General features: G+C 35.3%; 1 protein-coding gene across 12 annotated transcripts; it reads right to left on the bottom strand.

Moving 5' to 3' along the window:
• Positions 1 to 8,318: 8,318 nt before the first annotated feature.
• fbxo44.5 (F-box protein 44, tandem duplicate 5) lies at positions 8,319 to 15,806 on the bottom strand. 12 transcript variants are annotated; one of them, XR_012398306.1, is made up of 9 exons: positions 15,706 to 15,806; positions 14,790 to 14,834; positions 14,390 to 14,494; positions 13,918 to 14,179; positions 10,503 to 10,617; positions 10,283 to 10,378; positions 9,650 to 9,785; positions 9,105 to 9,570; positions 8,321 to 8,958 (listed from the first exon to the last, which is right to left on the bottom strand). XR_012398306.1 is itself a non-coding variant. In NM_001362483.1 (8 exons), exons 3-8 carry the CDS (start codon positions 14,462 to 14,464, stop codon positions 9,424 to 9,426), a joined length of 831 nt encoding a protein of 276 aa, NP_001349412.1. In that variant the 5' UTR covers positions 14,465 to 14,494; positions 14,703 to 14,834; positions 15,706 to 15,804; the 3' UTR covers positions 8,319 to 9,423. The 12 variants fall into 12 exon arrangements, 6 of the variants coding, with proteins under 6 accessions (NP_001349412.1, NP_001349413.1, NP_001003542.2 ...); NM_001362483.1 differs by having other exon boundaries at positions 8,319 to 9,570; positions 14,703 to 14,834; positions 15,706 to 15,804; XR_012398310.1 differs by lacking the exon at positions 14,390 to 14,494.
• Between the last annotated feature and the right edge of the window lie 920 nt (positions 15,807 to 16,726).

Raw genomic sequence — 16,726 nt, 5'->3', positions numbered from 1 at the left:
CGCCACATTGGTACAGTGCTCCCAGCACAAATGTCATTCAACCGCACTAGTCAAGACAGTGTTATTACGTGAAGATGCGGGACTTTAGCGCTGTCTACGAGTGTAGTAACGAGCAAACAAAGAAAACAAAGCACAAAGGCAGAACATTTCATAGGTAATTTTATGTTTTTTTCTGTTTTTCTATGTTCTGAACTTTTGTGCCAATCAGGTAACGTTATTGAGTATAACCGTCACTTACTGCATTCACCATACGGCAAAGCAGCTCCAACTCGCACTAAACACTCGGCTTAATGCTAGTTTTGTTGAATAAAATCAGCAAACAATGCAAAAGAAATATGACGAGTCGAGATGCTGTGCTGCCAGAAACTTGTATTATTGTCGGCTAACGTTAGTGAAAGAGTCGTTCGGGGGATTCAATCACAAACGAATCGCTCCCTCTGTCAGTATGAGAAGTGAAAGCAGGAGAGGAGGTGTGTTCAGGACATGATTAGATAAAATTTAACAGGGAGGGTGAATAGTACATTTCTGTACACTCAAACACAAGCTTTTTGTCAGGAATGCCCGTTCGGTCACTGATCCATAATGTAGAAAATTGATGTAAAATTATAATTTTCGTAATTAGGAAAAAAATTACATACTAAGATCCAAGAAAACTCCCGATTATAGATATATGTGTATATGTGTATATCTCTGGCTTTGGATGGCCACAGTCCTCCACTGTACCTTGGTCCCGCATTCATTTCAAAGGAGCGCTACACTGTAGCAAGATGGCGGCGCTATTGACGCATTCTGTCCAATAGACAACAATAGGCCAGGCGACATCTAGTGTATATATCTATGGCACAAGAAGACCATGCGTCAACGCTTTTCAGTGGTCATAGACAGTAAAATAAAAAATAAAAACTGTATTATTGTTTTAATTTACATTAAGAAAACATAATTGTTGGCTTTTTAATTGTGATATTGTGAGTAACAAAGTTTTTGTTATTAATTAGTTTATTGTTACTTATTTTTATTAAGTTTCACATTCATATGTGTAAATTTAGTTTTATATATTTTTACCATTATTATCATTATTATCATTTACCTTCTATTACCCTGGCAATATATTGTTGTTTATTGCCTTGTATCTGTTGTTTAAAGCATAATTTAAAATACTGCATTCATTGAATTAAAAAAATCTAATTAATCCATAAAAATAATGAATAAACAAGCAGGATTTAATAAGATTAAAACAAATAAAAATAACAATGATGACATTACATTAAATCAGATTAAAATGAACAATACAAATCTGTTTAAAATCAGCAAATACACTGAAAAAAGTGTTGCATGCAGAACTGTTGCAAACAATTTATTTGTGTTGAATTTAAACAAACAAATTAAGTTTAATAATGTTCAACTTAATTTGTTTGTTTAAATTCAACACAAATAAATTGTTTACAACCCCTTAACGTAAACAAATTGAGTAAATCCAAGGAAACATCTCTGAATTATTTTTTTAGTGTATATATATATATATATATATATATATATATATATATATATATATATATATATATATATATATATATATATATATATATATATATATAAATTCATAAATAAATTATTGATTCATATATAATACTTACCTTTGAATAAGCTCTACAGTGGCATAACTTGACTCCTGAAATACAAGGTTGAAACACACACACACACACACACACACACACACACACACACACACACAGAAAGTGCTGCAGTGAAATGTGGAAACTAGTTAAGCCTTTAAATGTCACTTTAAACTGTACACTTAAAAAATATCAAGTAATATATTATTTACTGTCATCATGACAAAGATAAAATAAATCCATTATTAGAAATAAGTTACTAAAACTATTATGTTTAGAAATGAGTTGAAAAAAAATCTTCTCTCTATAAAACAGAAATTGGGGGAAAATAAACAGAGGGGCTAATAATTGAGGGGGGGCTAATAATTCTGACTTTAACTGTATTTATTTTTAAGTTTCAAATAATTATTTTAAAAATAAGCATATCAAAAGAACACACACATACTCTATGGTTAGAAACATGTTTGTCAAACACAGCCACATACTGTGTCATTTCTCAATAAAAAGGTTTTAAAAAATTATAAATAACAAAAATAAAGTCTGCAACACCGAGAATCCAAAGGATCCAATCTTTTGTTATTATAATTTTTATTTACTTAAAAAATCTCAAGACAACAAACTTTTCTGTTGTTCGTAATATAAATTCCTAGGTGGAAACACAGCTCTGAAAAATACTCAGCAACAAACTCACAACCCGGGACCTGGCAGTGGAGGTTTTGTGATTTTTTTGTGATTCCCTGTGATGATTTCTGTGCATGTTACCTAACTAAGTTGATTGGAATTTCATGGTTTTTATGTGTATAAAAACTGCTAAGTTGCCAGAAAGACACATTACACTGTTAGCATCTGTACATTATGGCAATATGCAATGTCCAATATCCAGCGAATATATATACTTCAATGAAAGTAATGTAAGAAGTTATATGAGGAGAGGCTATCTAGCTAACAGTGTAGCTTTCAAGTACACAGTTTAAGATAACAACAATACTTAACTTAAAACACAGACTTATTTTAAAAATCCTTAAAAACATTTGAACACATTTTACTTACTTATTGTAGATTAATAATTATGGCTAAAAACACATCAGACTCTGTGTCTAAATTGATAGACAGAATGGAGCACACTCAGAAGTAAACAAATCACATACCTGGCTCCCTTAAAGTGCCAGCATTTTCTAAAAACTGTTTTCTAACAACTTTGTGTTAAGCATATGATAGAAAGCCTGTGGATGTGTATGTTAATGCCTAAATCATTGTTTTCTGCCTTAATAAAAATGCACTTCTCTATAAATAGCCATATAAATCATCAGAGTATGGGACTGTAATGGTTGAACAGTAATTTACCATTTATTATCACAGTTACTACCTGTAATGAGTACATGAAGCAAATTACTGTAATTTTTTCTTTGCACTATACAATTTCATACAAATCCTGCTCCTTTTACAGTAAAATACTGTTTCCTTTTATTACAGCAATCACTGGCTATTTTACAGTTATTTACTGCATAATCTACAGTAAGGGTTAACAGTGTAGCAGTGGTGTAAAGTAACTAATTACAATTACTCAAATTACTGTAATTGAGTAGTTTTTCTTAGAAATTTTAATTTACTAAGTACAGTAAATTTACTGATTTACTAAGTAAATCAGTCCTGTGATTTCTGTCTAATCAAATCGCACATAGAAGGTACATCGCTTCATAATAAACCTCAATACATGGGCACTTTATAATTGCAGCAAACTGTTTGGAAGGATTTTCCCAGATATGGGTTGCGGCTGGAAGGGCATCCGCTGCGTAAAAACATGCTGCATAAGTTGGTGGTTCATTCCGCTGTGGTGACCCCGGATTATTAAAGGGACTAAGCCGACAAGAAAATGAATGAATGAATGTTTGGAAGGATGGATCTTTACATGCATTGACCCAGAGACTGTTTAGATGCATGTCACTGATAAGAAGATGCCGGATGTTTACTGTGTAATGGCAAAGTAGCCTTAAACACCCAGCAGGCACAAGATGTCAACATGACGTCAGATTGGCGTTGTAACCCAACGTCATGGGGATGTTTCATTTTGTGTGAAAATGAAAATTGGGTTGACATCGGAACCCAACGTCAGGCTACCCAAAAATCAACCAAATATCAACATCTAATAATGTAAATTTAGGTCACCTGACATCTCAACCTAAATCTAACCTAATATTAACATCTTATGATGTTGTGTGCCTGCTGGGCAATAACTATTTGCACTACAAAATGTTGCGTTTACAAACATTCACAAATTACATGTAAACGCATCAGCTTTTTACAGCGTAATACTCACTACTCTTGTGTACTTTTGAAAGGGCTACTTTTTACTCGGACTTTGAGTAATATTCACAACAGGTACTTTAGCTCGCACTACATTTTTAGGCAAGTAATAGTACTTTTACTTAAGTCTGATTTGTCAGTACTCTTTCCACTACATATTAAATAGAAACTGGTACTTATTTATTAGCTACTAGTACTCATTTATTATATACTAGTACTAAATTAATACTAGTTCTTATTTATTAGATAGCACTCATTTTAATAGTGACTATAGTAACTATTTTGTTGTCACTAGTTGTTACTTGTAACAAATGAATGGCAACCTAATGAATACGCACTAGTATCTATTAATTAGGTACTAGTATCTAAATTATAAGTATTAGCAGCTAATGATTAACTACTAGTACATAAAAATATGTACTAGTTCCAGGTGGAATACATACTAGTCAAAATCAACAGTTGATATCTCAATGACAGATTGCATAGAAATCAACTAAAATTTATTACAAACGACAGAATAGTTAGTCACCATTAAAATAAGTACTAGTATCTAATAAATAAGAACTAGTATCTATCTAATAAGAATTAGTATCTAATGAATAAGTACTAGTACCAATTATATAGATACTAGTATCTAATGAATAAGTACCAGAATCTAATGAATTAGTACTGGTGTCTAATAAAAAGAATTAGTGTCTAATGAGTAAGCACTAGTATATTTTTAAAAAGCACTAGCATCTAAAGAATAGACACTATCTAACGATTAATAACTACTTAATGGAAAAGATACTCTTATTTAAAAATAAGCTCTAGGAACATGAAAAGATGCGGCTGCTATGGCAAGCCTGATATCGCAAGTCTTCTGATGGTGTCCACAGCTCTGGCGACTGCTGGCACAAGACCCTCACAGCTTAGTTCAGTCAACAGTATAGACAGTACTATTCATAGACATTTAAATTAATCAGACAAACTGTATTATTGTTTTAATTTGCATTTAAATAATGTCAGTTTTGGGGATTTAAGTATAATATTGTGAATAATGAAGTTTTATTAATCCATTTATGTAGTTCTTTTTATTAAAATTGTCAATTTAGTTTTATGTGTTTTTGTACTATTATTATTATTTGCTTTCTATTACCCTGGCAATATATTGTTGTTTATTGTCATGTATCTGATGCATTCATCCAGGGGTTTTCAAAGTTTGAGGCGCGCCTCCCCTGGGGGGCGCCAGAGCATGTCAGGGGAGGCGCGGGAAAAAATATAATATAATAAAAATATAATTATTAAGTTTAATTATTATATGTATTTTTTATTATATTTAAAATGTTTTAATTAAACAAAGAAAAAAAATAATACGTCAAATATAGGAAAACCTTTTTTCCCAGAAGGCCATAGCTGTGAATTCGATTTTGTTTGGCAAGCCCGCCAATGCCTGCTAATACAATGGGTCGGTTTCTGAGATTTACGTGGACAGGACCAGCTGATGAACCACGACCTTTATGTGTGGTTTGTCAAAATATTTTGGCTAATGCCAGCATGAGACCCGCAAAACTTCGACTGTTATGACTGGGATGGACAGTTCTTGGATCTGTTCTATTCATATTAACCATCATCCTAGTTTTAAAAATGTTATATTAAAATACTTGTTATTACTCTGTAAATAATTGCACTTTCATGCAAATGATGATAAAAGTGAGTTAACACTCTGACATCTGTCTGTCTTTATATATACTGTATATATATATATATATATATATATATATATATATATACATATATATATATATATATATATATATATATATATATATATGTATATATATATATATATATATATATATATATATATATATATATATGTGTGTGTGTGTGTGTGTGTGTGTGTGTGTGTGTGTGTGTGTGTGCGTGCGTGCGTGCTTGCGTGCGTGCGTGTTTGGGAGGAGGGGGGCGCCAATGGATAAGTAGTGTTAAAAGGGAGGCCCACTGTCTTAGACTTTGAAAAACCCTGCATTAATCTAATAAAAATCACGAATTAATCCGTAAAAAACAACAACAACTAAATCTGTAAAAATAAAACATACAAAAGCAGAATTGAATAAGATTAAAGCAAATGTAAAAATAAATAAAAAGAACAAATAAATAATGACATTAGATGAAATCAGTTTAAAATGAATAATGCAAATCTGTTTAAAATGAGCAAATAAATGTTTAAATCAATAAATACAAAAGTAATTTGTGCAAAAAATATAGCAAAATCTAATTTTAGATCCATTTATTTTGCAGTATAAATTATGCAGTATAAATTGGCTCTTAATACAAGATATTTTATTTGCCTTTTATATTTTGCCATCCTCAAATTAAAATAATTGTCTCAGAGTTTCATATTCATTTTGTTAATACGAAGCTCTACAATATTATATTTGTGCATATACATTAGATTAGTCAGTGTTAAAGCCAAGTCTGGAGCTTATCCAACAAAATAACTTATGATAACAATCCAAAAACTTGAACAGCCAAATTTATATGTTACAGAAAAATAGTAAATACAAATAAAAAAAAAAAGGAAAAAATCAAGAAAAGCAAAAAAAAAAAAAAGATTTTTTTTTTTGCAATATTTTGCTTCAATTTAATTGTGTTATCTTTCAATTTCTCTATATGTTTGGTGACTAAAATATTATTTTATTAAATATGTCTGTTTAAAAAATCTGTTTTGTTTAAATGCACCAAAATACATGAGAAGTGGTATATATATATATATATATATATATATATATATATATATATATATATATATATATATATATATATATATATATATATATATATTTCATTTTCTTTCAGCTCAGTCCCTTTATTTATCAGAAATCGCCACAGCCAAATGAACCACCAACTTATCCAGCATGTTTTAACGCAGCAGATGCCCTTCCAGCTGCAAACATCCATACACACTCATTCATACACGACGGCCAATTTAGCTTATTCAATTCACCTGTACCACATCTTTGGACTGTGAGGGAAACCGAAGCACCCAGAGGAAACCCATGCGAACACAGGGAGAACATATAAACACAGAAACGGCAACTGACCAGAGGCCTTCTTCCTGTGAGGTGACAGTGCTAACCACCTATATATATATATATATATATATATATATATATATATATATATATATATATATATATATATATATATATAATAATATATATATATATATATATATATATATATATATATATATATATATATATATATATATATATATATTAATATATATATATATATATTAATATATATATATATATATATATATATATATATATATATATATATATATATATATATATATATATATAGAGGGTTTGGACAATGAAACTGAAATGCCTGGTTTTAGACCACAATAATTATGGTGTGGGGCCACCACTGCGGCCAATGCAGCATCAGTTTGTCTTGGGAATCACAAATACAAGTTACAAGTCCTGCACAGTGGTCTGAGGGATTTTGAGCCATTCTTCCTGCAGAATAGTGTCCAGGTCATGACTTGATGCTGGTGGAAGTAAACTTTTCCTGACTTAGTCCTCCTAAACACCCCAAAGTGGCTCAATAGTATTTGTATCTGGTGACTCAGCAGGCCATGGGAGATGATCAGTTTCACTTTCATGTTCAATTAAATGTGTGTATTGGTGCATAATCATCCTGACACATGGCACTTCCCTCAGGATATAAAGTTTGAAATATTGGGTGTACACGACCCTCATGAATGCTTTAGTAATCCTTGGCAGTGACGCATCCATTTAGTACAACTATTGGACCTAAGATATGTCATAATATCGCAGAACAAACTATCCCATATCCACCCCCACACTTAACTTTGGACATGCAATAGTCTGGGTGGTACGCTTCTTTGGGGCTTCTCCACACCATAACTCCCTTGGATGGGGGAAAGACAGTGAACGTGGACTCATCAGAGAACAATACATGCTTCACATTGCCAATTTATACTGTGATCATTTTAATTTATTTTCAGCTTGTAGTAATCAGCAAAGAGCCTTTGACCTCGTGATTATTTGCTATTGGTATGAGGATACGGTATCATTCTGTACTGATGCATCTTTAAGCACTGACCTCTGGTGTGCAATAATAAACCTTGTTTCCCAGTTGACATACTATATGCATAACTTCTGCTACATTTAAGCAACATTATTTATAGGAAGTTAATTTTTATGAGAAGTATATATTTGGTGATTTTAGAGACAACAATCTTGAAGAATGAAACTATTTAACAACACACATAGTTAAGATTTTAATTTGCTTTGTCCTGTCACTGTCATTCTGTTGCACTGTGGAAACTTCTGTTATGAAAACAAATTACTCATATGTGTAAAAGGGGGGTCTGAGACAGTATAGAATCCATATTCCAGAAGTTTTATTAAAGGGTTTATGCATAGACATCAGTGAGTAAACAGGCAGAAAGTAGGCAAAATATAAGCAGTCCAATCCAGTCAACAAACAGGGGCAAATCCAGAGTGCAGGCAGAAGTTCAGTCAGGGCCGGCGCGTCCATAGAGGCGACCTAGGTGGCCGCCTAGGGCGGCAGTATAGAGAAAGAGGCGTCCGCAACACCCCCTTTTACCACCCGCGTCCTCAGTTATGTCCGCAACACCTCCCTCACCACCCGCGTCCTCAGATATATTCGCGCATAGGCGACACAATAGAGAGGGCACAGTCAGCGACAACTCCATCAGCACCCATGTGTGTCCTCAGTTAAATCCACGTGTAGGGCGGCAGATTAGAGATCCGCGACACCCGCGCGTCCTCAGTTATTTTGCGCATAGGGCGGCAGAATAGAGAGAGCAGTGTCGGCGACACCTCCCTCCCTCCCTCAGCACCCGCGCGTCCTCAGTTATATCCGCGCATAGGGCGGCAGAATAGAGGTCCGCGACACCTCACTTCATTTTCATAACCGGTCACTTTCGTTTTCACATTGGGGTTGAGGGCGGCGTGATCGTCCTTTGCCTAGAGCGGCAGTTCAGCTTGCTCCGGCCCTGGGTTCAGTATATCAACAATCAGTCCAAAACAGATCAACAAACACAGGGGCAAATCCAGAAGACGTGGTGAGAAGGTAGGCAAAAGTTCAAGGCAACAATAAACAGTCCAAAACAGAGCAAGAGGGCAAAGACAGAGAACGTACTTGATTAAGGCAGGCAGGCAGTCATACACAGGCAGGCAGTCATGAAAGTCTCTTGGAAACGCTTGGTAAGGCAGTTTGAACTGGCAATACTTCGCACTGAAGCATGGCCTGAGCTCTCACTGAAATACTACACAAACAGGAAGTGACTGCAGAGGGAGCAGAGCTGAGTCAGTAGTCAGGGCTGGCGTGGCGTTACAGTATGTCTATGACTTAACTCATAGAAATGCTAATATTTACATTTAAAATGTTTTGTGTGCTATAGAAACATGCATCGTTAGAATGACAGAATAAAGTATTAAAAAAATCATACAGGAAATGACTATCTCTCTGCAGCTGGGCAGATCTCCACACTACTGTTAGTAACTCTTATTCCATAGCAGCCTGCCCAGAACTGAGTGTCCTTCCCTCCATGAGTGAAGCGGATAAACCGAACACCAGGTCCGTAATTCTTAAAGACATGAATCATCTGAAATAGAATAGAAACAAACATGTGGGCAATGATGCTTCACTTTTCACTTGATTAACTTTGAGTGTTATCTACGCACTTGATACCACGGCTTATCAGTCCACGCTTGAATGAACACTTTCTCAGGCTGAAAGACACTGATGGGGTTCTTATTCTGACCAAGCAACTCCACACAGATCTGATACTCACATCCACAATCATAACGTGGTCCATACCTGCAGATAACACAACAATATGATGTGTAGGAATACACAAAGAAGAGGATGAAGGATCGAGAAGCAACTAGGTAAAACAGAACAGGTGTGTAAATAAATCAACTGGAAAACTAATCAGACGGCAAGAAAACAGAACAAAGGAAATGTATTTCTTTACTGATTCTCACCATAAGTTCTGTCATCAATAGTGTGAAACACAAAAGAAAATGCTTTAAAAGTCAACAAGGTTCAAACAACATTTCAAATATTCTTAAATTGACAGATGAATGAAGAAAAGTTTCTTTTTAATATTAGATTACAATTTTTGCAGTGTTCTTCAATAATAGTAGTACTAATAGTATGGCAATAACTTAGGTGCAACATGTAAATATGAACACCATATCCTATGACAGTAAATCACAGGACACATGTGACCTACATTGCCAAGTCAATCACAAAAATCACATCAAATCTTAAATTTATACTGTAGTATAAACAGAGTTTGAGTGATCGCTCACCAGTCTGAGATTTTGATGTGAGGTTGCAGATGATCCATGAAAGCAGCACTGTAGCCTTCTTTCTGCAAATCAATCAGCTGTTGCTTCAAACACAACCTGTGGGCAAAATCTTTTGGTGTAATTCATGTGTGGAGCATCGTGGGGATTAAATTTCATCCAAAAAATGTGTCAGAAATTTATTAGACCTAAAGTTTTCTTTGACGTCAAATATCAAGCATACCTATAAGATGTTACAAAACATTTGGTGGCTGTCTTGTCTGGTAACGGTGTCCTACTGTTTTCGATGCTCCAGAGGTCACCTCCATTCTCGACAATCTCCCATCCTTGAAATTTATCTAATAAGAACATCAGAAAAAAGAATTTATCTAAAGCACAAGCTCACACTTTAATATTGACACCAATTGCTGCTATTCATTGGAATTACAGTTAAACATACAAAAAACATTGAAAGATATAAAAAAATACAAACTGAAATAACAAAACTTAAAATGATACTACAAGAATAACAAAAAATGTATGTAACTAACTGCATTTGTGTTTGTTTGGGGAATTTTTCAAGATTGTTACAGTTGATCAAACTACATTGATCAATCAAACTAATCTATTGAACAGGCCTTAACCTATAGAAAAACTCAACTGAATGTGCTTCACTTTTGAGCCTCACATGACACTGAATATAGACACATGAGGAGTTTGAGAGAACTTCAGAAAAACACTGCAAATAAACAGTCTGCTGCTGCATCAAGAAATGCCATTTTCGCTTGTTGATGGTGACAGCTGTACATTAGTTGTGTGAAACAGTGATACTGCTGGATCTCCAGGCCAGAGCTGATCTCAAATTGTCATGAGGCATGTGCTGAACTTAGAAAAAACAGACATTAAGATCCCAGGCTCAAAGTTCAGAAGGACCAACCAGACTTTCATGAGCGACAGATGCCGAACTAAATGTCTGTTGTGGTCCCAGGAAAACCAGAGCAATTGACATGGGTGTGAGAAATGTGTGCACAATTACCATTGACATGTAGGTATACAGTATATTGGCAATCAATATATTACTGCAATCAAGGTGATGTATTTCATGGTAAGTCCATGATTATAAGATTGAGTTTCATTCTACATGTGCAGTTTTGTAGACACAGAATGGATGTGCTTGATGAAAATGCACTCACCGGCCAGTTTATTAGGTACAACTGTCCAAATGCTTGTTAACGCAAATTTAATCACATGGCAGCAACTCAATGCATTTAGGCATGTAGACCTGGTCAAACGATTTGCTGCAGTTTGAACAGAGCAATAAAGAATGGGGCAGAAAGGTGAATTAAGTGACTTTGAATGTGGCATGGTTGTTGGTGCCAGACGGGCTGGTCTGAGTATTTCAGAAACTGCTGTTCTACTGGAATTTTCACACACAACTATCTCTAGGGTTTGCAGCGAATAGTTCGAAAAAGAGAAAATATCCAGTGAGAGGCAGTTCTGTGGGCTAAAATGCCATGTTGATGCCAGAGGTCAGAGGAGAATGGCCATCGGTTCGAGCTGATATGCAGAAGAGCATCTCTGAACGCACAACACGTTGAACCTTGAGGCGGATGGGCAACAGCAGCAGAAGACCACACCAGATGCCACTTCTGTCTGCTAAGAACAGGAAACTGAGTCACCAAACAGACTCACCAAAATTAGACAATAGAAGATTGGAAAAACATTGCCTGGTCTGATGAGAATTTCTGCTGCAACATTTGGATGGTAGGGTCAGAATTTGGTGTCAACAACATGAAAGCATGGATCCATCCTGCCTTGTATCAACGGTTCAGGCTGGTGGTGGTAGTGTAATGGTGTGGGGGATATTTTCTTGGCACACTTTGGGCCCATTAGTACCAACTGAGAATTGTCAACGCCACAGCCTACCTGTGTATTGTTGCTGACCATGTCCATCCCTGTATGACCACAGTGTACCCATCTTTTGATGGCTACTTCCAGCAGGATAACGCAACATATCATAAAGCGTGAATCATCTCAGACTGGTTTTTTGAACATGACAATGAGTTCACTGTACTTGAATGGCCTCCACAGTCACCAGAGCTCAATCCAATAGAGCACCTTTGGGATGTGGGGGAACAGAAGATTCGCATCATGGATGTGCAGCCGACAAATCTGCAGCAACTGCGTGATGCTATCATGTCAATATGGACCAAATCTCTGAGGAATATTTCCAGTACATGTTGAATCTAAGCCAAAAAAGGATTGAGGCAGTTCTGAAGGCAAAAGGGGGTCCAAGCCGGTACTAGTAAGGTGTACCTAATAAAGTGGCCGGTGAGTGTATATGGCTCATTGTGAGAAACAGATAACAAGGATTTACTGTTAAGTTTTATATTAAGGCAGATTAGGCAAAAACATTTGCTTGTAAAACTTTAACTTCTCTTGGTAAATTTAAACATTGTATTAAAAGGAATATTGTTAAACATGCCTCTATCCTGAGAGTGCACCACGCATCAAAAATAAAATGTATCCATATTTCCAGAATACAATTAATCTGCTTGCTACCAACACTGGAATTTAATTATTTGTACTTTTGACAATTAAGTAAAACTTAATGAAAATCTGCAAATTCAATAATCTTGATTTCTTTGCATTTGAAACAACTTTTTTTGCAATTTGGGTTTTACTCTAAAACTAAACACACACATGTCAATCATTATCGATGAGGGAAAAAAATTAAGACTGAACATAAGCCTTTAGTAATAAATGCAAATTCTTAGACCTGAACAAACCATCAATCATTATTTCAACCTAATTTTTAAATCAGTTTTAACTGAGGTAATGATTAAATGCAGCTAGGGCAGTTCAGTTACAATCTTATGGAATTAACAGGGTTTATCGTTTTTAGGGGATTTTCTTCTATATTTGTTGAAGGAAAAGGGGGGTTTTTAGAAGTTGTTGATTCCGCTGGCGGTCTATCAACATCTAAAGTGATGTCAGGTATCCAGTGGGCCCTGGCTAGACAAGACGTGAAATTTTGTAGGCAGCTTCAGTAAATAAAAGTCAGATGGTTAAAAAAGGGGTATTGGATCTGTTTTTGTATGTGTAACCCCGCTGGTCCTACATAACCCAACCTGCTCTGGGATCGAACCAGCGACCTTCTGCATGGAAGTCAGTTGCATCTGTCGCTAGAGCACCTTTAGAGGTAAGAGGAGTGGGGTTTACCTGCACAGCACTAACTAGCTGGCCTCCGTTACATATGCGTTGAGTTCTGCATTAGTGTTATCTCAACTCTTTATTTGTGAGGTCTGTGATGTTTTTCATGAGTAACTAAAATCACAATCATCTGCAAAAGAGAACTGAATTTAAAAAAACAGACACGCAGTTTCTTTGACACACTAGAAGCAATTATGAAGAAACACACCACTCAGTTCTCAGATAGCCTATTGCTGATACTCTTACTGTCTAGAAATGCCCATCTTGATGTGCATTCATGTAACAGTTAGCTATATGTAAAGTTTAAGTAAACAGTTAAGAGACGATATCTGTGCATAAGGCCTTAAAGTGACAGCACTCTCATACACTTTGTACATTAGGAAAATAAACATTTAGTGCAGTGTCAATGCTTTATAAAACATTATCTATTTTTAATAGTGACTCACCATCAGCTACTGGATTCTTGATCAGGTTACGTCGTTTCTTAGTTATAAAATAAAACTGACACCAGTCCACTGGTGGTCTGGAGCCATCACAGGGCTGAATCCCCTCTCTCATACAGCGCTCTCTCCAGTGTGCAGCACTGTCCACCAGCTCTTTCCACTCAGGACACACCAGACGACATTCGTTAACCACATGATGAGCAGGCAGATTCAGCAAGATCTCCTCGACCACAGTTAGAGGAACATCTGGCATCACACCTGAGAACTGAAGGACAGAAATATAATTAAGTTCCAAACCAGAAGGAACATCAGGCTGCAGAGCATGCTTGCTGGTTTTCAGCTGGTCATTAGGCTACCATGTTCATGTTAAGTTGGTCTATTAAAGCCATCTTTAACATTGTTAGTTTGATCGAATCAATCATCATTCGCATGCATGCTGTTCATTCCTCATAAACACAAACTGAGATCAGCTTACTGCGGCCAATCTGGTCTCCAAGGACCTTAAATCCGTCAAAGGAGCAGCTGTGTTTCTGCTCTCAGCCTGACCCATTTTTCCCTTTAAAGATCACTTCGAAGTCACCTGTGCCCGTATTGAACACACACACGTTTAGAAATCGTATCGCTTGATGAAATTACAACAAAACTCTGAATTATAACAAAACTCTGCAGCAGAAACACAAATAACGCACGTATAAGTAACGTAAATGGCTTACATTTCACATTTGTTATTGTCAAATCATGTACCGTCTCAAATCACAAATATATTCTTACAACACACTGGGGCCTACCGTGATGCATTATATAGCTTCTGTTACAGTCCCGTATCATTAAAATCCGTTTAATCATAACCTTTCAAACTGAAAGTAGGAACTTACACATTTGGGTGAAAGCACCGCCCACAACTGTGACGAACGCAGAAGCTGCGAATAAGAAAGCTGGATTCAGCCTCGTGTATGAGTGCAACAGGAAAGGACATGTACCTCTGGAATGAATATGGGGCTAATTTTGTATCTCCTCAATGCATTTGAAGATGAGTTAAGATATAAAGCTATGTCATAAAGATAGGAAAGTTAATATGACTTCTGAATAATTATTTAAACAAAATCAGATCACAAATGTAGATTTATTGGACCATGTTTACTTTTAGAAATAAATTAATTTTCAAATTGGGGTTTTATTTGTGTGCAAAATTTTTACTTTATGCAGAAATTTTGCTGATTTCTTTCTTCTGCCGTATTATAAGGTTTTTCAGTAAATGTTCAGTATAATGTATTCTTTTAGTTTATTAACATTAAGTGTTACCAATAAAGATAACATTAACATGGAGTTTGTTATTTTTTTTATTCCCAGATGTAGAACTCACAACATTTATTGGTTGTTGTAATAAAGCATTTGTAGTTGTCGTAGTTATTTTTTGATTTTGTGCATATGTGTGTGTGGTCAAACTGCAACATAGAAAAGAAATAAATAAAGTATTAATTAATCAAAGCTATTTCACTTAATAGCCAACACATCCCAGTGTAATCAACATTTCAACGCAATAACTAAACATAACCATATTCAGAGCATATGAGCTTCTAGAATATTACCTAAACACAAAACACTCCCTAATACGACAGAAAATATCCACTGACAATCATCACTAAACATATAAAGCAAAAAGGAGTGTAGTTTAGCATTAATCAGCTTATAATCACATTAGGCGCTTAGGCGCTAACTTTTCTTAGCGATCCCAAATAGACTATTCAAACTTCACAAAAGTGATTGCAAACAAAGATTAAACTTTCTTACCACACTGGGAACAGGAAAATATCAGTTTTTGAACAGGTTTACAGGTTATCTGTGCACAACAACATGAGTCACTCGCTGAGCATTGTGTACTTTTTGCTTGTGTTTTTTTTTTTTTTTTTTATCCCAGAGTCCAATGCGATCTCCATGGCTTTCTCTTAAAGGGGACAGAACCCAACATTAAGTAAAACATCTGATACAACAAGACTTAAACAAGAATTCTTTAAATGACTTTGTGACCAAGATATTACTCTAGAAGAGATTTAAAAATGCATTTTGGGATCAAAGGATAATAAATCTCCAGGGCCCGGTTTTTCAAAAGGTTTAATCCGGATAAAATTGATCCAGATTTAGTAATCCTGTTTTTGCGATCTGTGATCATGTAATCCAGCTTACTTTTTGAGCCAGTTTTTCAAAGCAACATCGGATTGGATCAATCTGATCCGGATAGGAACTTTTCAGGATCACTAAATCTGGATAACCAGTGCTCAAACAGCATAGGACATCACAATGTAGAACTATATGTAAAGGGCGACAAGTAGAATAGCCAGCGTGGGGCCAACATAACTTTATTTTTATTTGAAATGAAAACTAAAAAAATTTCATAATTATTAAAATAATAATAATAAATAATAAAAACAAGAAAACCCCACCCCATCCTCTTTCAGCAGTCCACTCATCTGAGACCTACAACACTGTACATTGAGGATATTTATAATAAGTTTCAAATATAAATGTAAATCAAAAAAGACTTAATGTCAAAAACCCAATTGCAAAAAGAGACTGAAAGGGCAGAAGCACAGCTTCGTCTGGCAGAGAAACAACTGACTCTAACCAAACTGCAGCAAACCAAGGCCAATGACTTGAGATTCGCCTCCTAAAGGCTACGCTCAGACAAGCTGCTCCCTCCACATCAGATGAGGAAGTCTGACATTATTGTGGAGGTTTCAACATTGTCTTTTTTTATTCAATACATCTATATTTGAAACTTATTATAAATATCCTCAATGTACAGTGTTGTAGG

This window comes from Danio rerio, chromosome 23 (assembly GCF_049306965.1).
Source record: "Danio rerio strain Tuebingen ecotype United States chromosome 23, GRCz12tu, whole genome shotgun sequence".
Taxonomy (NCBI): domain Eukaryota; kingdom Metazoa; phylum Chordata; class Actinopteri; order Cypriniformes; family Danionidae; genus Danio; species Danio rerio.
This window is presented reverse-complemented; position numbering and strand designations above follow the sequence as displayed.